We start from the raw sequence: 24,328 nt of genomic DNA, 5'->3' as shown, positions 1-24,328 counted from the left end.
ATCTAACCTAGGCAACATTAGGAGACGCTGTCTTTTTAAAAACAAAAACAAAACAAAAGTGTGTCTGTCGTCTGTTTTGTTCGTTTGTGAATCTCCAGCACATGGGACAGGGTCTGGCCAGTGGTAACCACTCAGAATTAGTTGTTGACTGAATAAATGCTGATAGAAATAGTACATCACCTCTTGGAACTTACAAACTAGTGGTAAGACCAAGTTTTCCCAGATATATTCACATGTTCTGTGAGATGTTTCCTCTCTTTCTCTCATATACACATGCACACAAAGAAACAGGCAGGTTCAAAGATATACACAGTGCCCTGTGGTCATGTTGATGGAGTCTGGAACAAAATTTGGGTATCATGCATCCTCTCCATGTTCATAAAATTTTCTTCTAACCTACTCCAACCCAGATCAATGAGAACTTGAAACACTCACAGGTGGTGGAGTTCATATCACTGATTGGGATTTTTGTTTTGTTTTTGAGAACGAGAGAGACAGTATGGTGTGGCCATTCAAAGCATCAGCTTTGGAGCCAGAGACAAATAGGTCCAGGTCCTGGCTTTGCCTTGGATAAGCTTCTTAAAACTGTGTAAGCCTCAATTACTTTGTCTATAAAATGGGGATATTAAGAGCACCTGCTTTTCAGTGCTGTCAGGAGTTAGTGAGATTAAAGCATGTATGGCACATGGTAAAGTACTATACTCAACCTAAGCACTTAATACAAGTTACTGATTATTATTATTATTTTTTTTTGGAGACAGTCTTGCTCTGTTACCTAGGCTGGAGAGCAGTGGCATGATTTCAGTTTATTGCAGCCTCCGCCTCCTAGGTTCAAGCAGTTTTGCTCCTTCAGCCTCCCAAGTAGCTTGGATCACAGGCACCTGCCCCCACACCCCGCTAATTTTTGTATTTTTAGTAGAGATGGGGTTTCACCATGTTGGCCAGGCTGGTCTTAAACTCCTGACCTCAAGTGATCCACCCGTCTTGGCCTCCCAAAGTGCTGGGATTACAGGCGTAAGCCACCTTGCCTGGCCATAAGTTACTGATAATTCTTGTTCCTGAAATGGAAGAAGAATCCTTATCACATATGTATGCATGTGTGTCTGCTTACCTTTTTCTCACTTAAAAAAACAACAGACAGTGTGTGTTGGCATAACCATTAAGCTGGCACACAGTTGATGAGAAAACCATAGCCAGAGACTAGCTCTTAGGGGAACAGTGCCTTCAAGGGCAGTGGTGTCCGACTGTCTGCAAAAATTTGATTCAGGCCCAGTGATGTTGAACACACTGAGGAAGCTAGCAGAAGATACTGAAATGTAATGGGCAGGAGGGAAGCATGTGGGCTGTTCATGCCCATGGAGCTTTTTTACAGGAATCAAGCTTTGCTGTCAGCTTCTGACAGTTCCCTGGTAGTGTCGTCAACCTGAAGATGAACCCCACCTCCACCACCTCCACACAGAGAAGTCTTGATTGCAGTTCCTGTGTGGCTCTTCTGGATGTCTTCACACCCACAGATATATTATTTTATTTTTTTAAATGAACTTGGCATTCCTCTGAGGCTGGTTTAATGGTGCCCATTAAAGAGATGGCAGCTCCAGTTTCTTCATTGTAGAGCTGGCATTTCACCCTGTGAGGAAATAATGTCTGTCTTCCTACCTGTGAGGCAATGTTAAAGTTGACATAAATCTTTATGGACTCGTTTCTGTTCACCTAAAAGAGAAAAGAACTTTGCAGATTAGAGCTACAGTTGACCTTTTTTTATTTCCTCCACTTTTTTTTTTTTTTTTTTTTAGACAGGATCTTCCTGCGTCATCAGGCTGAAGTGCAGTGGTGAGACGATAGCTCACTGCAGCCTCTAACTCCTGGGCTCAAGTGATCCTCCCACCTCAGTCCCCTGAGTAGCTGGAACCACAGGTGTGTGTCACCACACCCAGCTGGGTTTCACATTTTTTTGTAAGAAACAGTTTCACCACGTTGCCCAGGCTGGTCTTGAACCCCTGGGTTCAAGTGATCCTCCCACCTCAACCTCCCAAAGTGCTGGGATTATAGGTGTGAGCCACAATACCTGCCCTTCTCCACTTCTTTCTGTGTCCTCTAATCATGTTGATTGTAGTACCACGATGAAGAAGACCCTACTTTGGAGGGATATAATGCATTTTTGAGTTGAGTTAAATTGATTAAATGACTTAGTTGATGTCATTGATAAACTCTAGGGTAGAGATTCTCACACTTGGCTGCACATTAGAATCTCTTTCAAAAATCCAGGTGCCAAAGACCTACTCCAGACTAATGAAGTCAAAAATCACTGAGGGTGAGACTCAGGTGTCAGTATTTTTAAAACCTCCTCAGATGCTTCCAACATGTAGCCAATTTAAGAACCAGTCCTCTAGAACATGGCTGTCAACTGGGGGCAGTTTTGCCCTGCCCGCAGGAGACATTTGGCAATATCCAAAGACAATTTTAGCAAAGTGGGAGGGGTTTTATTAATTCAGTTTTAGTGAGAGGGGTTTGCTGTTGGCATCTAGTGGGTAGAAGACAGGATGCTTCAAAGCATCCCACAATGCACCCAACAGCTCTGTGTAACAATTACGTGGGCCAAAATATCAGTAGAACTAAGGCTGAGAAACAATACCCTAGAAAAATCAGGCTTAAGAAATGCCAGAGCAATGTATATGCCTGTTGTGAGGAAATCATAGCATGTAGAAGTTTACATTTTTAGCCACCTGACAAGAAAATAAAAAGGAAGTGGGCCTCTGCTCTTTGAGGCTTTTTTGCATCTGCCATCACGGAGGCTTGCCCTTGTGGCTGGTGCACCTCCTGGTTTCGATTTCTTGGGTGGGACTGCTTCTTCCTGTAGTTCCATAAGTTTATTGTACTTGAATGGCTTGGAAGAAGACCGAAGTTAAGAATGTTAAACCCATTAGCCAAGATAAATAATTTTTAAATAAACTTTTATATTGTTTGGCCTGATATAAAGCTTTCTAAAATTACAGAACAAACCATTTGAAAGTGATTATATAAGCAATTATGTAAGAATTCTGATTCTATATGCTGTAGAGACTTCTTTTTCTTATTCCTTTTGGTTGGATAAGAGGAGGCTAAGAAAGGCATTTTTAAATTCTATCAAAATCCATTTTCTTTAACTTTTGAGATACACAGGAATGGTTTTATAGGAGGTTATATTGACCTATATTTATCATGAAATATTTACCTTCTATAATAATAATAATTATCGTTATTTTTTGAGATGGAATCTCACTCTGTCGCCCAGGCTGGAGTGCAGTGGTGCTATCTTGGCTCCCTGTAACCTCCGCCTCCTGGGTTCAAATGATTTTCCTGCCTCAGCCTCCCAGGTAGCTGGGATTACAGGCACAGGCCACCATGCCTGGCTAATTTTTGTATTTTTGTAGAAACAGGTTTTCACCATGTTGGCCGGACTGGTCTCAAACTCCTGACCTCAACTAATTCGCCCACCTTGGCCTCCCTAAGTGCTGAGCCACCACTCCCGGCCCTACCTTATATAATTAATATCATGATATTTATCTCCTTTGGACACACCTACTTTTCCAGAGTTTGGGACAAATGAAAGAACTTTGTCTTAAATAAGTTGTGTTTTTTGTTGTATGCAGTTGTCAAGTTTAGTGTTTAGTCAAGGTGGTAAATTTAGTTGATTCATCACTTCAATTAATTATATTAATTAATTATAGTCAAACATTAATAATAGTCAAACTGTTTTCTTCCCCCAAACTGATGAAAGTAGATGGTCATAGCTCTTGAAATGCTCTGAATTCATCTTTTTTTTTCAGTTTGTCCCTTTAAAAGGAGATTTCAAGTGTGACCTTTAATGTTCTATGTCAGCCTTTTGTTCTAGAACTGATTTTTTTTTTTTTTTTTTTTTTTTAAACAGGGTCTCCCTCTGTTGGCCAGGCTGGAGTCTGGAGTGCAGTGAAGTGATCATAGCTCACTGCAGCCTTGACCTCCTGGGCTCCAGCAATCCTACTACCTCGCTTCCTGCGTAGATGGGACTATATGCGTACCTGGCCAGGTACTGGCTCACACCTGTAATCCCAGTACTTTGGGAGGTGAGGGTGGAAGAGCCACTTGAGCTGAGGAATTCAAGTCTGCAGTGAGCTGTGATGCCGCTACTACACTTCAGCCTGGGCAATGAAACAAGACCGTGTCTCCAAAATAAGATAAAATAAAATAAAGTAAAATAATTCTTTTGGATATGTAAACATTTAGGTTTTTCTTCTGGCTTTGGAGTTTGTATTTCAACATGAGGTTTTGAGAAAATAATCAGTTAATGCTGTAGAGACCCTTTCCTAAAAACTTGAGTTAATGAGAACCATTACAAAAGGCAGTTGGTGATGGTTAAATTTTCTCCTATCTGAGAGCTGAGTGTGTGTATGTTGAGCGTGTGGTAGATGTGTGTATACACACATGTTGTGGGAGAGTTCTCTGCTAGAATTGAGGAACAAGATGGAGAGAGATAATTAAATGAGTGCTTAAGGATTGAGTGGATGAAGCCCAAACCTTGAAGCAGAACTAGGCTGGAACCACTCTGGTTTCTTGGTAACCAGGGTCATTTTGGGTTATTTGTATGTATAGTGGTATACCTCTTGTTCCATTATGCTTGACAATACTTTCTTTATGTTAAAGAACGCTGGCCAGCTGCGATGGCTCACGCCTGTAATCCCAGCACTTTGGGAGGCCGAGGAGGGTGGATCACAAGGTCAAGAGATCGAGACTATCCTGGCCAACATGGTGAAACCCAGTGTCTACTCAAAGTACAAAAAATTAGCCAGGCGTGCCTGTAGTCCCAGCCACTCCGGAGGATGAGGCAGGAGAATTGCTTGAAACTGGAAAATGGAAGTTGCAGTGAGTCAGGATCGCACCACTGCACTCCAGCCTGGTGATAGAGCGAGACTGTGTCCGCCCCCCACCAAAAAAAAGAACACCAACGTGGATTTGTAGCCCCTGTCTAGATATTTTTTAGAATAGGATCTGTTTGTCCATACATATGAAAAGAACTGGTTTGGTTTAGGGAGTACATAGTTAACAAGGTGTAACAGGAGTTGCTAGTCTTCAATTGTTTGAAAAATGTGAAAGAGGGATTAGACATGTTCTGTGTATCCCAAAGGCACAGCACCAGAACCGGTGGATTGAAGTACAGAAATATAGATATCTGTTCAGTTCAAGGAGTATTCGAAGAGATCAAGAACCATGGATTGGTGGTGGGGTGGATGGAGTGTAGAAACTGTCTTTCAATGGAGGTTGTCAGGATGACTACTGAGAGGGGACACAGGATTAAAGTAGTGGACTGGGAATAGGCATTGGACTAGATGATTTGTAAGGTTGATTTCACTCTAGCCACTGTAATTTTCAGGACATATTGCATCCCCTGGCAAGTGAAAAATGAAGATGCATCTGGCATTTGAAGGCAAATTTCAGATTCATTGGTCTGGGTCCCTAATGGCTTTTTCTCTCCAACTGCTTCAAAATCTCCTGCAATTGTACTCTTTCTCTTACACATCAATGTCTTTCTGTGTATGGAAGCATCCTTATCACCATCAGAACATGCCTTTTTATCACCCTTCTTAAAAAACAAGTTAAAGAAATTTATCTATCCAATGTAGCCTTCCAGATCTATGGCACTTCTCTCCTGCCCATGTCTCTTGGGGTGTGCAATCTCCCCTTCTGCCGCCCCTCCTCACTCCACCCCTCCGTTAAGGTCACCAGAGATCTTCATTTTAACAAATCCCATGGCCTGTTCTATTCCTCATCTTTTTCAGCCTCTCAATAGTAGATGGCATCATCCATCCCAGCCCCCTTCTTTTTCTTTTTGGAGTATGCCCTTGTAACCACCCCTGCACCCTCACTGTGCCTAGAAACACTGTCCTGACTTGATTTCCAGGGCATCACATCCCATTTTTTTTCTCCTACTTCAATAACTGCCCTCTCCAAAGGCCTCTACAGATGGAATTGCCCCAGGGCTCAGTCCTTGACTTTCTTCCCCATACTATGCTATCTCTAGGGTTCTTAACTGGGGTTCGGCTGCTTTAAGAAAAAGAGAAAACTAAACTAAAAAAGATAGACTTTATCCAAGTCTAGTTAATTCAAAACCTTTGGAGAAGAATTGTGAGCATCAGTTTTTTGTTTTAGTTTGAATTGGTGTTTTCGGTTAATTTTTGTTATTGGGTATACCAGTGTACAGCCAGGATTGAGAATCTGGATGATTTCTAGTGCCGGGAGAGAAATACCAAATACTAATAACTTTCAAATTAACGCATTTAACACATTTTCCCCAAACTCCAGCTGTGTTTATTCTGTTGTGTGTTTACATTTCCACTAGAAATAGGCATCTTGATTGCATGCCCCTTCCCCACACTGGTTCCTTCCTGGGTTTGTCGTTTGTGCACGCAGCTCTCAGGCCACAAGCCCAGAGGAACCTGTTCCCTTAGCACACAGCTCACCCGGCAGCAAGTCCTTTCCACTTGCTCTAACAAATATGCACATCCTAAATCTCACTGCTGCTTCTCCCACCACCACTTCTCTTCTGGGTAGCCTCAGGAGCCTCCTCCCTCTCCTGTGCTCTTGCACTGTCACTCTCAGACAGTCCTTCTGCAGTCAGAGTGGTCTTATCACTGATCACAGTCATTCCCTTGCTCCAACCCCCCATGGCTTTTCATTCCAACGGACAAACTCCCCGCTCCTTACCAGGAGCTGCAGGCTCCCCTTCATGTGGCCTCTGCCCAATTCTGCAACCTCATTTCCTCCCACTCCCTCCTTCCCTGCCCCAGTCAGACTGAACTGACCACCATGCTGTTCCTCAAACTTCCCAAGTTCGTTCCTCCTGCCTCAGAGCCTTTGCACACACCCCTCCCTCTGTCTGGAAGCCCTGTCCCCATAGATTTTTCCTTGGCTCTCACCCTAATTTTTCTCAGGTTTCTGCTCAGTTGTTACCCCAGGAGAAGGCCTACCCAAAGTGCTCCTCTCTCCCACCCACTCTCTTCTGGTTTATATTTTCCCTCCACAGCATTGATCTCTACTCAAAATCCTGTTTTTCTGGCTATTTTGTTAGAACTTTTGTCACTGCTCTATCTCCAGCACCATCAGCAGTGCTCACACGCAGTAAATGACAGTACATACTTGTGGCTGAATAAAGTGGTACTCCTTGAGGAATGGTCCCAGGACCTTGGTGTTTTGTCACTTCTGTGGTGCTTGGCCCCTTTTCCAGCCTCTGAGCAGGCAGTGCTGGCTATGGCCAGGATGTCCTGCTAAGTTTATCTCAGAACCTACTCTGTTCTTGCTGCTTTGCATTTGGCCTCCTGACTGTTTACCGATAACTCCAGAAATACACCGGCATGGAGGGTTCTAGCAGCGTCTGGCATTTTAGCTCTAGGTGGGTACCTTTCAGTTCTTCTCTTCCTGACTACTCCAAAGCAAGTCCATGCTGGTCCTGTTTCTGTAGACAGACTGGTCCTTGATAATCTGCTTTCCTGATTTCCTTCCCCTTTTCTCTTTGCCCCTTCTTGGTCTTCTTTGCGGGCTCCTTCCCCTTCTTTGTCCAATATCAAAACCTTGGTATTTCTTAAGCTCTACCTGGATTCTCTGCCCTTCTTATTCCACTCTCTCTCTGGTGACTCCGCCCTTTCCTAGGGTTTCAGATTCTCTACGTGCCAGTGGCTCCCAAACTTATATTCCAGGCCCAAGCTCTCCTCTAAGTTCTAGACCTGGGTGTCTAGCTAGAAAATGTTCTTTGGTGTCTCACAGGCAACTCGAATTGTATGTGAAGAACGCTGAACTTGCCTTCTCTTTCATTTTTCCCCTTAGTCAATGACCCAGGTAACTACCTCGAAACCTGGAAGGCTTCTTCTGCCCTTACCCCTATGCCTAATCAATTGCCAGTATTGTCAGTTCTCCAGGTGAATAGCTGTAGACTCTATACTGCCTGTCACTGTGCACTGCCCCTATCTCTTTGCTAGGTTACTTTAAGGGCAGTTGCACCCTTACACTTTCTCCAGTCTAACGTCCTGTGCTTTAACGTCACCTTTATAAAATGTCCATCTGATTGCATTAGCCTCTGCCAATGCCTCATTAGAGTTTTGATAAAACCTAAACTTTTTATCAGGGCTTGTAAGATGCTTAATAACCTGTTCCCAAACTGGCTGTTTCTTGGAAGTATCTGCCTCTCTCAAGCAGACCCCCACCCCACCCTGCATGCATACACATAACTCCTGTGGGCACTCGTTCGTAATTTACAATAGCGTATAGCATAGGGCACAGTAAGGCCTCAGTAAATATTTGTTGAATTGATGTAGGAAGGCAGCGGTCCTGTATTGTAATTGTGTGTCCTCAAATTTTAATTTAATATACTTTAAAAATGTAAAGGCTTGGCCAGGCACAGTGGCTCTTGCCTGTAACACCAGCAATCTGGGAGGCTGAGGCAGGCGGGTCACCTGAGGTCAGGAGGTCCAGACCAGCGTAACCAACATGGAGAAACCCGTCTCTACTAAAAATACAAATTAGCCAGCGGTAGTGGTGCATGCCTGTAATCCCACCTACTCACGAGGCTGAGGCAGGAGGATCGCTTGCAGTTGGGAGGTGGAGGTTGCAGTGAGCCAAGATCGCACCATTGCTTTCCAGCCTGGGCAACGGGAGCAAAACTCCATCTCAAAAAAAAAAAAAAAAAAAAATGGTAGAGGCTTGCAGGGTCAGAAGTTGCTGTTTTGTTTTATAGTGCTGTGTATATGTTTCCCTCTACTCTGTAGTTTCCAGAGGCTTATTAAAAACGGAACTAAAAGAAGTATGTGGGATTCTGTTAGGAAATCAGTTTCAATCTGTGCTCTTTGGCCGTTGAGTGCTGAGCTTAGAAGGCTGCCAGATGGGGACGTAGGAACTAAATCACCTTTGCTTCCCAGTGGGGAACAGGGGCGTAAATTGGCTGAATGGGCTCCTGCGGTAAAACTCCTTCGACTTGAGCTTGTTGTAAGCCAGGATCAAAATACCTGAGACTTGTTGAGACTTGTCTATACTGTTGATTAAACTTTCAAACCTGTTTGAGAAGAAGGCGTGGAACAACAGTGGGTTTGGGTCTTGTGCAGTAAATCCTATTTAAAAGAAATAGACAAAATCTTAATCATGTTTAATTTGTAACAATATAGGTAAGACTGTTGGTTGCTGTTGTAATGAACCTAAAAAAAAAAATAGAGAATGTTTTTTTCCTTAGAAGTTCCAGGTTTAATGATGAAACACTGTCTCACTAAAAATACAAAAATTAGCCAGGTGTGTGGCCTGGCGCCTGTAATCCCAGCTACTCTATCTAGAGGCTGAGGCGGGAGAATAGCTTGAACCCCAGAGGCAAAGGCTGCAGTGAGCCAAGATTGCACCACTGCATTCCAGCCTGTGCCACAGAGCAAGACTGCATATCCAAAAAAAAAAAAGTTCCAAGTTCAATATTCTCAGCTTCCCCCTCGGGGCTGGGAGCTCCTGGGTGAGGTTTCTAAGTCTCCATCCTCTCAGAACTCCTATCTCTAACTTCTTCGTGCATGGATCAGAGGGGCCTGGAGTCACTGCTGAGTCACAGGGAGAATCAAGAAGGGAATGACACACTTCCTGCCCCAAGTTCTAGGGAGTTTTTATGGTTTGTTTTTCTGTTTCTCTTTGAAGATTCCCTGAAAAGACAGAAGGTTGCCCTAGCTGTCTCCTGATTAGCAACCTCTGTTTGTTTATACAGTTTCATAGGATATCCTGTCTGCTATACTTTCTAACTCACAGGCTTTTTGAAACCTTTTTTCCTTATCACAACAGTATTACATGTTTGTGTAGTGTATTTATCAACTACAATTTGATCAATAAAAAAAGAGGTACTCCTTATTGTTATTAACCAGAAAAAAATATATTGTGAATATCATCATTTCAGGCTCTTTTCTGTGTGCTTATAGTTTTCTCTTTTAAAATTATATATGGCTTAATATAATTTCTTTGCTTTTATATATTGTTTTGTAGTCTTTGTGAAGAGTTCTCATATTATTAATACTCTGCAAGATCAGTTTTAAAGATTGCATTACTGACCAGGTGCAGTGGCTCACATCTGTAATTCTAGCCCTTTGGGAGGCTGAGGCAGGAGGATTGCTTGAGGCTAGTAGTTCAAGACCAACCTGGGCAACACAGCGAGAGCCTGTCTCTAAAAAAAAAAAAGAAAGAAAAAAGATTGCATTACATGCCTTTATATGGATGTGCCATAATTTACTTAATCAGTCCCCATGTGGATAGTAGGGCTCTAGAAGTTTTCATATGGGGTCATTGCTATAACCAGCACAGCTTCCTTGCACCACAGCTGTCCACACTTGTCTCTAGTTCACTGGCTGTATTCCTGTAAGTGGTTCAAAGGCCCTGTGAAGTTTTAAAGTTTTTTATCTTTATTGTCACTTTGCCTTTCAGACATTTGTTCTGTTTTACATTCCCGCCATATAACATAAACTCCTTACCATGTCCTATATGGTCTACGTATTCTGGCCTTTGGCTAACTCCCAAGTGCTTCTCACAACGTTCTTTCCCTTACTTCTGTCACTGTAGCCCAGCAGCCCCTCTCCTCTCCTTCCGTGAAGCGTGCCAGGCTTGTCCTGTTTCAGGCTGTAGCACTTGCTCTTTCTACCGCCCAGACCATTATTCCTGTGGCTTTCAGCATATACCTCCAATGCCGCTTCTGCTAGAGTGGGCTCCGTCAGGACCACCTGTTTGTTTTTGCCCTAGCACCTTTCACAGTCTGTCCTTTATTTATGTATGTGCTTACTGGACTGCCACCTCTTTTTCCCATTGAGGTCAGTTTTGTAAGACAGACAACCCATATGTTTCATTTCCCATGTCCCCAGCATCTAAGTCAATGTCTGCTATTCAGTAGGTACTGGGTAAATATAGGTGGATTCATTCATGCTGAATGAATGAAGAAATCTCCCTGTCTTAATCTAAGAGTGTGTGGTATAGTAGGGCTGATGAACTGTGAATAGTGATGGTTACCTCTTGGAGCAAAACATGGCTATCTCTTGGAGCAAAATGTGAGAAATGCTGTAAGTGTCCAAATATCACAGAGATGCAGGAGTGGGAGCCAGTGACTGGCTACAGTGTCATGAAGGGGTTCATCTGAGCGGAGCCTTGGGAGATTGGCAGTGTTCTGCAGCTGGTGATAATGGAAAGGATCTGAGGGGCTGAAGAAAGTGGGTGAGCAGAGGCCCAGAGGCAAAACAGTGAAGCACGGTGGCGGCAGGACTGGGGACTGCTTTAAATCCTGTGTTGACTCATGGACTCGGACTCCTGAGCAGCAGGGAAGCATTGCATGTTCCTCATCAAAGGGTGACGTGGTGAGTAAGGATACGGAAGTACTTTTTAAACAAAATTCTAGGTACACATGGCAATGTTAGGGCGATCAGGCTGTACTTCAAGATGTACCATGAGGACAGCTAAGTAAGAGGAGCAGGAAGTTCCGGCCAGAGGATGAGCCTGAAGGGGGTTGGGATGATGGGGCTGGAAATGAGGAGAAGGCAGAGGAGAGTTTTGGAGCTGGGGATGAGGGAGAGTGGGACCCACGATGACACTGAGGTTTTAGTCTGAGTGAGTGATGGGAAGATGACATATTGAGCCCTAGAGCGGAAGCTGTTTTGAAGAAGACTTAGGAATTTAGTTCTGACCTACCCCTTTACTGAATTAGTAAGCCTCTTCCAGATTACACCAGCCCATGTGCCCTCCTTTGTCCTGAAGGGGCTTGGGTGACAAGAAGATAGGGAAGGGGAGACAGAAGTATAAACCACAGGATGGGGGCTCGAGCTCCCATGGCCTCTTCCTCCTTTGTAAGAAAAGGACTGCATTTGTGGAAAGGGGAAATGGGGCTCCAACTCCTTTTCAGGGGATGAGATGTCGTTTCCTGGAAATGTCTGTTCTCAGGCCCCCATTGGGAAGGATTTGCCACCAGCCTTGTTGTTGGGTAAATTTGTTCATGTTGTTAGGCTGAGGAGAGTGGGGGCAGATGTGTGTTGACTGTGGAGCACATGAACATGTGGGCTCAGGGTACAAATGGGAAGAAGCCCAGAACTGGGTGACACATCATATTTTTCCCACAGACATTCAAAAATGAAAGGGAAATTACTCAAGACATGTTATAGTTCGGATTGCTTTCTAAATTGAAAATGTTTTGTTGTTGTTGTTTTGTTTTTGTTTTTTGAGACAGTCTCACTGCGTTGCCCAGGCTGGAGTGCAGTGGTGAGATCTCTACTCACTGCAATCTCCACCTCCTGGGCTCCAGCGATTCTCCTGCCTTAGCTTCCCGAGTAGTTGGGACCACAGGCATCCACTACTACTCCTGGCTAATTTTTTTATTTTCAGTAGAGATGGGCTTTCACCATGTTGGCCAGGTTGGTCTCAAACTCCTGGCCTCAAGTGATCGCCCACCTCGGCCTCCCAAAGTGCTGGGATTACAGGTATGAGCCACCTTGCCCATGCTGGAATGGTTTTTGAAACTTACTTTTCAGAAAAAAACTTGGTTTGAAAATAGCCACATAGGTAAAACTACATAATGAGAAAGCTCTCTGTCTTCTAGGGAATGGAGAATAGAAGTGCTTGGCTGGCATTCTCTGGAATGCTGTCTTTTCAAGAAACCACCTTCTATTGCCTTGAAAATGAAAGGAGGTTTAACACAATGCAAATGGAAATGAGAACAGGAGAGGCACAGATGAGAAGACAGCAGAACTTGGTAAATAAGTGACCACCCAAACCACGAGAGAAATCAGTGACGACCGAGTGACAAGGTTGTGAAGGGAGCCAGAGAGGTTAAAACAGAAAAAAATAACAGGTTGGTGAGGGAGGGAAGATGAGAAATTTAACTTGGGAAATATCATACATGGCCTTATTAACCAGAATTTCTAGAAATTTACAGAGAAATTTACCTTACAATTGGATAGTTTTTCTTGGCAGATTGAGAGTTTAATTAGTTTAGTATTTTATTACTAGGGATCATGTTCAGTTTTACATGAGGTTTTGCAATGGAACGATGCTGTAAAATGTCAGGCCTCTGTTTATATTCAGTTCAGTAGAGAATAAACCACATTTAAGTGCCAGCATATTTATTGCAGCCAGCACTCAGTGTTTCTTTGCTTTCTAAATGCTAATTCTGTGTTTTCATTGGTAGTGTAGGTGTGAAGAGCAACTTGAGCATGAATCATAGGAAGACAGACATAGATGCTCATTCTGCAGGCCTAGGGTCCAGCGAGTGCCGCAGCTGTGCTGCTCACAGCTAGTGGTGGGATTCTGGGCAAGCCTTTCAGTCTCCTTGGATGGCCTTGTTTTCCTTGCTTGGGAAATGAGGTTAGATGGCATCAGCGGTCTTGCCAACACCCAAGTTATGTGATTCTAAGAGAAATTAGAAAACAGTCTTTTTTTTTTTTATTCTAACAATAACTTTTTTTTAATACAATTTATACTTAAAACATAGAAACAAGTAATACTTGATAGAAAGGCCTGCCTTCCCATGCTTACCTTTTGTGCAGTGCATTTGGGTGGGCAGCCTGAATGGCAGCTGTGGTGATGACAGATGTGAGCAATCTCTGCCCAGTGCTGGCCCTCAGCGGCAGTTGTTCACACTGCTGAACTCACCCCTCTAACTGGCCTTGGGAGTTATTTTGCCTTTCTATTAAACATAAAGTTATTCTTCCTCTTTTCCATGTACTCTGCTCTTTGTGTTTTTTGCCTGGTGAATCATGGACGCCTTTGTGATATGATACGAAGACAAAAAAGCCAGCAGACATAGGCTCATATTCCAGCATTCTGCTGAACAGATATGTTACCTTTATGGAGCTGGGTTTCCATACCTGTAACCTGAGGATAACGATGCCCACTTCCCAGGGTTTTGGCGAGGACTGAGTGGACCACAGTGAGAGCACCATGCACACTGTGGACATTTGCAGGTGCTTAGCAGCAGGATTTCCCCAACCTTGTCTAGACACGGAACATGCAAGGCCATGTCTAGACAAGGTTGGGGAAATCCTGTGCCGTGCAAGGCCTCCTTTATGTGAGAAGTTGGGTCTGACCATCCGCCATCTCTGTTAGACATCTGGAAAATGCTTCTGAGCACATTGTTTATCTCAGGCACTGGGTCTCCTGGAATAATTCCTTCTCAGCCTGCCTTCTTCATGCTTCACCAATGACTCCTTCCTCTTCGAAAAAGAGAATAAGACAGAGGGGAATAAGTTGAATAGAGGAGGGGGAAGCTCTGATTAGGGCCGTGGTGTAGGGAGGCCATTGAAAGAGTTGGCAGGGGTGTGATTCAGCATGTGAGGAGTGTGTGGAGAGAACTGATGGGAAGAGAGAAAGGTTGAACAGGAAGAAAATGAAATTAATCTTGCCAGTCATGGCGCATGGGATTAGCACTAGGGATTAGGGAGTATTCTGGGAATGCCAAAGCATAAAGGTCAAGGTGTTTTGTAGACATTTCCAGTTTTGTCTGAGGCTATAGAATTAGATGAAATAAACAAATGAAAGTATCTTTTTTATGCAGGCACAAATGTCTCACTCTTGTGATGATTTTGTTGAATGTGCTACTGATAAGGATGTGAGTAGCTGTGAAGGAAATATTTTTCTTGGGGTGTGTGATAAGCAGTTGATGAAACTAGGCCAGTGAGAGCGTGTGTGTCTAGAGATTGTTCTGGGAGGGCAGGGGTTAGGCCTTATGGCCTCTCCTCTCAGCCCTGCCCTATTGCGCAGGGCCCTGTTGAATATGCTGCTTAACCTCTCTGCTCTGCCACTCGCTTTGGAAACTGGGATTGCCACCCACTTTCACTGGGCGTGCAGGGAGTGAAATGATTTAAGTGATAGTCTCTTGCTCTGAGATGCCAAGATAACCCAGAGTACACACACACGGAGGAGAAGGATCTGGTTTTCTCATGGCCACCATCGTGTGTTTGCAGAGAGATAGAGAAGAATACCAGATAAGACAGCCCCAGACTTCCCTCATGAGGGCTTATTTGGTATTACTGTGACACTCCAGAGTGCCTCCATGACTGACAGTGTCAGTTGCACTCTCAGGGGCTGGGGTTAGGGATTGGGGTGCGGATTAACCCTGTGCTTCTGCTGCAGAGCTCTGCTCACCAAGAAAAAGGCCAAGAGCCACCTGTATTCCTGAGCACAAATTGCCTCTACAAAGTTGGGTCTGGACAGATTCTTCAGCCACTAGAGGCCACCAGGCAGGGCTCCTAGGGCTGGAAGTCCCAGCTGCCTGCTCTCTCTTCCTGGTCTTGAAGCATGGGTGATGCATCCCTATTGGGCAACCATCACAGTGTTGATCCCTGAGCCTACCTAGAGTGTCTTAATTCACAAGTCCTAGGGAAGCATGGAAGTTCTGTGCATAGTCATGTCCACAAAGGCATCTTTGTAGAGATTAACTTTTTTTTTTTTAAACATAAGGCTATTCTGTAAGGTTTGACTGCTTTACAAATATTTACTTGAGAGTCTCCCTGCTCTTTAGCCTCTGTCTGCGGCTCTTTCTTCCCAAATATAGTAGGATGAGCAGAATGCTAACTGCTGGGACCGGTTTAAACAGCACACTTTGAATAGATCCAGGGACAACCTGGGCATTCTAGTCTCAAGTGAGAGAAGAGGAGTGTCTTAGGGAAATGCCTGTGCAGATGCTTTGCTTTTTATTTTCCTATTTTTGGAGAACTCTCTCCAAAACCAGTTATTTCCTGCTGGATGTGGAGGTGCCCACTGGACACCTGAGGCTACTATGTGCAGCCTCCTCTGCCCTTGCCTGGTGTCCGGACCTTGCTGGTACCTCCCTGACTGGGCCTGGAGTGTGTGTAAGGGCCCTGCTGTGATGGTGGGAGTTGTTTTTACATAGGACTGCAGGATTCTTTTTCCAGCCTTCTCTTCCCCTGGCTTCACTGCACTGCCTCATCCTCCCCCAGCAGAAATGGAAAGAGTGGTTCCTGGTGACCACTTAGCCAAGCAGCCACCACTGAGGTCACGTTTTAGGAAAATGTGAGGGGCCTGTTCCTCTGTTTAGATGCAGCATTTCTGCACTTTGTAACTTACTCTTGGAATTGCCAGTGAATCATGGCCTGGGAAGTTCTTGTGATTTAGAGTCCTGCACTTCCAGGAAGTTTCCTCTTGACGCCTTCTTTGACCCTTAATCCCTGATGAAGTTTTCATGGCATGAAAGGCCAGTCAGAATTTGGGGGATTAACACAAAAGAACACAAAAATATCGTTTCTAAGGTATAAACTGGTATAAACTTCATATCTCTATGAGTTAGTCACGTGATAATGTAGGCCAAAGAAAACAGGAAATGTATAGATATGTTTGTAAATTGATGTTGTTTTGGTATCTCTTTTGACCTCCTTCCCACGTTAGTATTTGGCACTTGATTTTAATTTAGGTCAATAACAATGCTCATTACTGCTTGAGAACTCTGTGTGCATCAGGCAATATGTTATTTGCTTCACATGGTTGTCTTTAAATCTTAATAGCAATTCTGTGACATTGATGATGTGATTCTCATCTTGCAGAAGTGCAAAATTGCTCAGGGGTGTTAATTAACTTGCACATCTGCAAAACCAGAAAGTGGTCTACATAGACTTCGAGCCAGGCCTTGTAAGTGCGTCCATTACCTTCCACGTTTTTTGCCAGGTGCCTGCTAGATTCAAGGCGGAGTGTTATTGCTACAGAATATAGAAATAAAATCAAGAAGCTTACCATGTAGGGAGAGTAAGATAGATAAACAACCAAAGATAATACAAAGACAGCTGTGATAGATACCAAAAAAGTGTTACCAAGAAAGGTCAAACGAGGTGCAGTCGGGGCTAAGGGAAGAGGTTGAGATCATACACACCTAATTGGGGTCACCCAGGAAAAGTCTTCTTAGAAGTGGTGCATTTGAGGTGGGCCTCATAGGACTGGCAGAATCTTACTTGTGAGGGTGGATAAGGAAAGATTTGTGGGTGGCAATGACTGCCAGATGCCCAGGTAAATAAACAGGTTCCTAAAGCAACTATTCGATTGTATATATGCATGTATGTGTATGTGTACATGTGTGTATTATGTATGTCTGTATACACTCACACTTATATTCATTGTGAAAACCTTCTCTACTCTTCCAAAGCAAAAGGCTAATGACTTTAAGTAGCAACATTGTCCAAACTGTGTTCTCTAGTTCTCCTGAGAACAGAAACACCTCTGAGCAATACTTAATAGACGTTCATGTTTATACAGGTAGGAATGAGGTGTTTCTTAAATTTTCTTTTCTTCAGGCATCTATGAATGAGGCCTCTCCCCTTTTTTTTTTTTTTTTGTAAGTATCTGTTTCTATTTTCTAGCATGTCGAAACATTAGACTTCCTGTTTCTGCTTGATTTTGAATATACTCCTGTTTGCTTGTCACAGGTAATCTTGAGTTTCTATGTAGCTGTAGTTTACAGGGAGCAAGTGCCGGCAACAACGAGTCCATCCCTGTTGTGAATGTGGAGACCTCTCTGGACTTACAATTAAAGGCTACATAATGCATTCCACTACAAGTGACGAAACCCAGCTCCCAGAATAACAAGCAAGACAACTTTTCAGAGTGACTGTTCTTGACCAGTGCCTTCTGTGCATTTGTGTGGTAAGCCTAAGGTAGATTTTTCAAAAGGATAGTAGAAATTATTTTGAATTCTTGAGAAGGACTGAGTCTCCCGGAAGGTGATGCAGGCGCCGTAGTGCACACGTCAACAGGGTGGTTGCGTGCGTTCCTCAAGTCTGTATGACTCTACCAAGATACTGTGAAGTTGTCCTTCTAGTTGTATACAGGGAGAAAATGCTGAAACTAGGTGAGTTAAAACTGCCCTCAGAATATGTTTGAATGCAATGTCTTTGTTGAAATCTGGTAAAATGTTCAGATGACTAACATGGTATTGCTGTCTTCAAGGAAATAGTTTGTTCGTGGCTTTAGAGTTACTGTGTTCAACACATCACTTTTGTTTTATTTTGTTTTGCTGGGGCTCTGGGTGTGGGGAACCAGTGTTAAGCTGAGGGAGGTGTAAGTATTGTAGGTGGAAAAAATGGCATCTGCAGTTCGCACGTAGACAGTTTCATTTGTAAATAGATGAAGTTTTGAAATGTTTCAGAGATGGGAACTCTGAAAAGGTTGGATGGCTTTTTCACCCAGAATTTCACTTTTACATTTTTTATGTGTTTATTAACTGTAGGACACCTCTGGTTCTCAGTGGTCTGGCAGCAGCGGTAACACCATGGGACAATCCGTAAACACGAGGGTGTCTGTTTCTGTTCTCTCATTGGGTAACTGCTTGAGTATTGCTGTTTCCATTTTCGCTAACAACCAAAAAGAATTTTACCGTATATATAAAGCGTTTTGTACTTTTAAAATAACACCTTATGTTTGTTTTCAGCCATACTTAATGCTTCCACAGTAGACTTAATTTTATTTTTAAAGTAAATTGAAAAAGTTGCCAAGGACTGGAATATAGTGTTTTAAATAGCCCTTAAAGTTATATTTGTATTTATATACTTTTTTTGCAAGTTGATGTATAATATTTGCTTAGGTTTACTTAAAATGTTTCTGCTCAACAGATTTTCTGGAACTTAAATTTGATACTAGGAAAAAACTAGAATTTGGAAGACATAGGTGGGTGTTGGTATATCTAGTCTTTTGGTCCATTAATTGAACACTTGGCAGCCAATAAATATTATTTCATAGACTCTTGGCTTCTCTTGTATGGAATGTGGTCACCTATATATCATTTATAGTCAATGTACATTTGTCTACTAGATGCCTAGAGCTGTGCATGTGATCCTGTCATATATGTGTGTGTGTGTGTGTGTGTGTGTGTGTATACATATACACACACATTCTAGCCATATATAAAAATGGTTATGTGTCTGTGACTGTATGTCATTGCATATATACAGTTGAGAGCAGAGCCAGCTTTTCTTGGGAGGGTTTTGTGGAAGACATGAGTTTTGGATAGAATTCCAAAGCAGCGTACTTTGGCGGAAAGACGTGCACATAAGGCTTCCAAGGCTGGAGTGATTAAGTCATAAGCATTCAAGGTTAAGCATGAACCATTTGAGAACCAACTGTAAATTAGTGGTTGAATATAGCCAGACTTGAAGTGAAGGAGAGGCAAGGTTGTGCATGCCAAGCTAAGAACCGTAGTGGTAGAGTGGCGCGTAGGAGCTTGTCTGCTCTGTTCTTGGTAAATTTCACTCTTGGATATCAGCACATCCTGACCATGTTGCCATCTAGTGGAACTGGCTGAAATGCCTGTAGGAGCATCAGTACTTTTTCCCACTTCAGGATAAACTCTAGTGTGATATCTTGGCAATAGAGAAACTTAATTCCCTTTTACCTGAGGATTTTAAATGAAGAATCAGAGGAGGTGGGTGTAACTATGCTTTCCCCAGATGTCATTAATTTAGATTCTGGAAATATGGAGCTGAATGCTAAAAGAAGGAATTTCTCATAAACAACATCTGGAGTCCAGGGTATGACTGCTGAGAGTGCTGGGTGTACATGCCCATCCGCTTAAGATACGGAGCGAGCAGGAAGCAGCGCTTGCAAGGTTCTGCAGTGGAGTGAAAGCATACCGCGACTGGCCCTGGGCCCTTTATGTTTCACTTAGGCCAGCTGGTTTTTGTCATGTGGTTACAGAGTCCATCCTAGTGGCAGAGAGAGCCCCCTGATCATAAGCACCACAGCCCACAGACCCCAGACCGAAGACAAGGTAAAGGTCTGTAATCCTCTTGCCCTCCCTCCCAGACATCCGTGGACCTACATATTCAGCAAATACTGAATTATGTCCCAGGCACCTTCCAGATACTGAGGCTATAGCAGAGAACAAAGCAGATAGAAATCCCTGCTATTGGATAGTGGATATTCTAGGTGGGGCGACAAACATCAACAAAATAAATAAGTAAAAATATATATTAAGTGGAGAGCTGAGTGATAAGTAGAAAAAAATATTTTCAAGCTGAAGAGGGAAACAAGGATTGTTGCAGGGAATGAGAGGGTGAAGGCAGGTAATTGTGGTTGCAGTTGTGAGTGAATCCTCACTGAGAATGTGACTGATTAATATTAGACTCACCTGAGAAGTGTGAGGAAGCCAGACATAGATATCCTGGGGGAAGAACTTTCCAGACAGAGGGCAAACGGCTGCAAAGGCCCTGAGGTGAGAATGGGTCTGATGTATTCCAGAAATAGTACAGAAGCTTAAAGGAGGGGGAGAGATGAGTCAGTGAGGTGTTGAGGAGCTAGATGGTAGGGCCTTGTGGACAGTTGTAATGAATTTGACTTGTACTGGGCATGAGATGAGAAGCCGTTTGATTTAGTCCAGTCTTCTCATTTTACAAATGCAACGTAGGCCAAAGAAATCAAGGTAGGTGTCCATGGTCATTCAGCCTTGTGGTGTGAGAGCTTGGATGAAAACCTGTCTCCTGCCTCTGGCACTCTACTGGCCACCCTGCCTGCCCTGGGGGATACATGGCCATGTGCAGGTGCAGACTTCCAAGTGCAGTGGTCAGAGAGGAAGAAAAGTGCTGTGGGCTCCTCCAGCAGCTGTGTTTCAACATGGTTCATCTTCGTTGTTCCCCTTCTGTGTCCCTTTCTACCTGTAACAAACACGGAAAGGCTTGGACTTCTTATTTCAGAGAAATACTCTGCCGTAGTATTTCTCTGAAATAAGTAGTCCAAGCCTTTCTGCCGAATATTGCCTGTCTTTGTTTTGCTATGGCGATAAATCCTCCGGGTTTTCCCAGTGGTATTCTGCCCATTAGCCTGTGAAGCATAAGAACCTGCAGTCTCATAAAGCCTCCCCTGTTTCTTATTTGCATTCATTTTTAAGCTATTTGGATATAATAAACATAAGATAAAATGTCTACAGTCCTAAGAAGTTTGATCACCATTCTCAGTATCACCCTCCCACCCTGAAAATCGGTAAGATTGAATATTAAATATTATTTAAGATGAATTTGAAAATAAGATTACTAGTTGAGGAGAGAATGTGAACTCCACCAAATACAGCTTAACCTGGACCATTTTGGCCCAATACTCATTGTCTTCTTGTTTTACTTTGAATACGTTCAAGCCTTTTTTTCCCCTTTTATCTCCTTTAGATCTTATGACCACTGTCCTCTGGACATAGGCCAGATCCTCTAATATCACTTTATGTGAAGGTCAGACCAGTGCTAAGTATAGAAGAAAATCACTTTGTGCTGTCATCTGCGTTTTCTCCTCTTGTTTAATCATTTCCTAGCCTGCATCCAGTGGACAAAGTGAAGTGAAGTATTTGCATCTTGTGGAGAGAACTCATCCGAATTCTCTTGCTTCATTCTTTCCCTTCCTCTTAAAGCAGAGCTCCCATTCTAGACAATAGGAGATTTACATCATCATCACACCTTGCACTTACATTTGTTTGGATAGCACTATTTCTTTTTTGCCAACCAAGCTGATTTCATATGTTTATTTGTACATGTTGTCTATAAATGAGCTTAACATCTCACCAGCTTGAGCCATTAGGATTAGCATTGATTTGCATCCTTTGGAATCAATTCTCCTTTTGGTAAAATTGCCTATCACCAGAGCCTGAGGGCAGATGGACCTCTGTGGTCTTTCTGTTTCTATTTTTAGGGGAGTGTACTCCTGGAGGAGCTATCTGAGCTGGATTTGATGAGAACCTAAGAATGAGTGCTTGGTGGAGGAAATTTCATTATCAAAACTCAGGGCTATGTGTTTGGGAGTTAGCAGCCACAAAAAATTAAAAATAAAGTAAAAAATTGAAAATGTCAGGGCCAATAGGACAACAAAGCCATGTAGAAATGCAGATATTAAGGGGGGCGGCCATGAACAGTAGGCTTGACAAGAAACATTTCTACGGTTCCTGTTTACCAGCTAAGCCAGAGCATTACAGCATTTGCTGCGTGTGGGAGATGGAAAGTGAAAGTGCTCAGTTAAAGTTGCCACCAAAGAAAGTCTAATTAACACCCTAACTGATTTTCCTAGCTTCCAGAAAGTCTTTCTGTTGGAATCTAGCATTTCAGCTGTAAGACTGCTGAGTGGAAGTGCGGAAATGCAATTTGCTGTCTGCAGAGCCCCAAGTGGACTTTGAGCACATTCTTTTTGTTTTGTTTTGTTTTGAGACAGAGTCTCGCTCTGTTGCCCAGACTGGAGTGCAGTGGCACAATCTCAGCTCACAGCAGCCTCCACCTCCCGGGTTCAAACAATTCTCTGCCTCAGCCTCCAGAGTAGCTGGGACTACAGGCTGCCACGCCTGGCTATTTCTGTATTTTTAGTAGAGACAGGGTTTTACCGGGTTGGCCAGGATGGTCTTAATTTCCTGATCTCGTGATCTGCCCACCTTGGCCTCCCAGAGTGCTGGGATTACAGGCATGAGCCACTGCGCCCAGCTGACTTTGAGCACATTCTGAGACAAAAATCTGGGCTGACCTTAATAGTCCAGGGCTTTCCATTGCTGATTTGCTCCTCTCCTGCTAACTGCTGAATAATGTTCCTGCCCTTCACCACATGTGCCCCTGAGCTCCTCACCATACCTTCAGCTCCTGGGAGAGATCCCAGGGCAGACCTGACCTCCTCATTCCTGATCAGATCAGAATCTGGAGCTTATTTCAGATCAGAATCTGGAGCTTAGAACACACACATACCTTCTCTGCACCTTGTCCCACACTACAAGTCTTATCTCTTCTACTCCTGTCAGGCAGGCAGCCACCCACAATATGACAAGGATATTCTGACGTCGGGTTTATCAGGAAGCCCCATCAGGGAGCGTGGGTCAGCACCAAGTTGTGAGTGGAGGAGGAAGATCAGGGACCCATGTCTTACCTTACAGAACCTCCACCCTATCTGTGCCTCTGTGGTGTCTTAGCATCCTCCAACTTTCCCCCAGCCTTCGGACTCTGCTCTCTGCTATCACTGTCACCAGACAGGCCAGAAATGGTCCTGCTGGAGAGGAGGCTTCCAGGCTACCCTCTGGCCTTTGTTGGCCAGGAGGCTTGAGGAATTTCGAGCAACAGCATTGATCAGCTGTGTGTCCTTGGCTCCTTCACCCGCTATCCTTCAGATGCTGGAGAATGTTGTAAAGCCAGAAACAAGATTAGAAATTTTCATGCACTATTCCTCCTTAGCTGCCCAGGATATTATATCCATTGTGGCTTTTGCTGTACAAGAAAGAGAAACCCCAAGTTCGACTTGTTCATACAAAAGAGATTTTTTTGTTGGCTCACATAACTGGGAACAAAGTTTTGATTTAGCAGTTCAGTGATGTCAAGAACCTATTTTCTAGCTTGGGCAACATTGTGAGACTGAGACTCTATCTCTACAAAAAAATCAAAAAGAATTAGCCTGGCATGATGCTGTGTACCTGTAGTCCCTGCTACTCGGGAGGCTTAGGTGGGAAGATGTCTTGAGCCCAGGAATTTGAGGCTGCAGTGAGCTATGATTGTGCCACTGCACTTCAGCCTGGACAATAGAAGGAGACCCTGTCTCTAAAAAAAAAAAAAAAACTTTTTTGTTGATAAAATCCTACAATTCTAGACTTCATATCCACCATACACTCTCCAGAGGGAGAGAAGTGGTTTATTGTGGTCATGTCAGAGGAGCAAGTGACCTTTTCCAAAAGCCCCCAACAAATTTCTGATGTCTCAATGACCAGTTCATTGGCTATGGCATCTGCTGTGATGATTGGCTTGGGCTTGGGTTGCCTAAACCCATCACTCTATGGGATTTCTGTGATTTATTTAAAATGATCAGGGTTGCTACCCAGGGAGAGAGGAACGGACGTGATGTTGGGTTAGGCATGATGTCTACTACACAGGCTTCCTCTTGTGGTTTCTTTCTTTCTTCTTTCTCTCTCTCTCTTTCTTTCTTTCTTTTCTTTCTTTCTTTCTTCCGCTTCCACTTCCTCTTCCTCCTCCTCCTCCTCTTCTTTTTCTTCTTCTTCTTCTTCTTCTTCTTCTTCTTCTTCTTCTTCTGCTTCTGCTTCTGCTTCTGCTTCTGCTTCTGCTTCTGCTTCTGCTTCTGCTTCTGCTTCTTCTTCATCTTCTTCGTTGTCATCGTCGTCGTTGTCATCGTCTTCTTTCTTCGAGTTTCTCTTATTTGGTGACTGGCTATGGTATGTGGTAAATGGGGCCTTATATATGGGATTACCAACCCCTGAAGACAAACATCAGATGCTGTCAGGGAGAGGAAGAACACAGATTTTGTGGACCACAGTAGCACCACAGATCACAAAGAGATTCTAGAGGTCAATAAAGCATCCACAAGGAACTATAGCTCTGGTCTG

The 24,328-nt window shown here is 43.6% G+C and overlaps 1 protein-coding gene across 3 annotated transcripts in view; it reads left to right on the top strand.

Annotated features, from left to right (window-relative positions):
- TNFAIP8 (TNF alpha induced protein 8) overlaps nt 1–24,328 on the top strand; it is a 125,657-nt gene that overhangs the window by 39,391 nt on the left and 61,938 nt on the right. Inside the window, exon 1 of one of the 3 annotated variants that reach the window (XM_074382288.1) lies at nt 1–24,328. This exon is cut by the window's left edge and continues 15,105 nt beyond it. The exons of 1 other annotated variant lie outside the window; for it this stretch is intronic. Coding sequence is in view for 1 of the 2 variants with exons in the window: in XM_074382264.1 (XP_074238365.1) it covers nt 17,779–17,845 (67 nt within the window). In the remaining variant the exon portion in view is untranslated. One more of the 3 variants, XM_074382264.1, reaches the window with a different exon arrangement.

This window comes from Saimiri boliviensis, chromosome 1 (genome assembly GCF_048565385.1).
Source record: "Saimiri boliviensis isolate mSaiBol1 chromosome 1, mSaiBol1.pri, whole genome shotgun sequence".
Lineage (NCBI taxonomy): Eukaryota > Metazoa > Chordata > Mammalia > Primates > Cebidae > Saimiri > Saimiri boliviensis.
The sequence above is the reverse complement of the archived record's forward strand: the minus strand, read 5'-3'. Positions and strand labels throughout refer to the sequence as shown.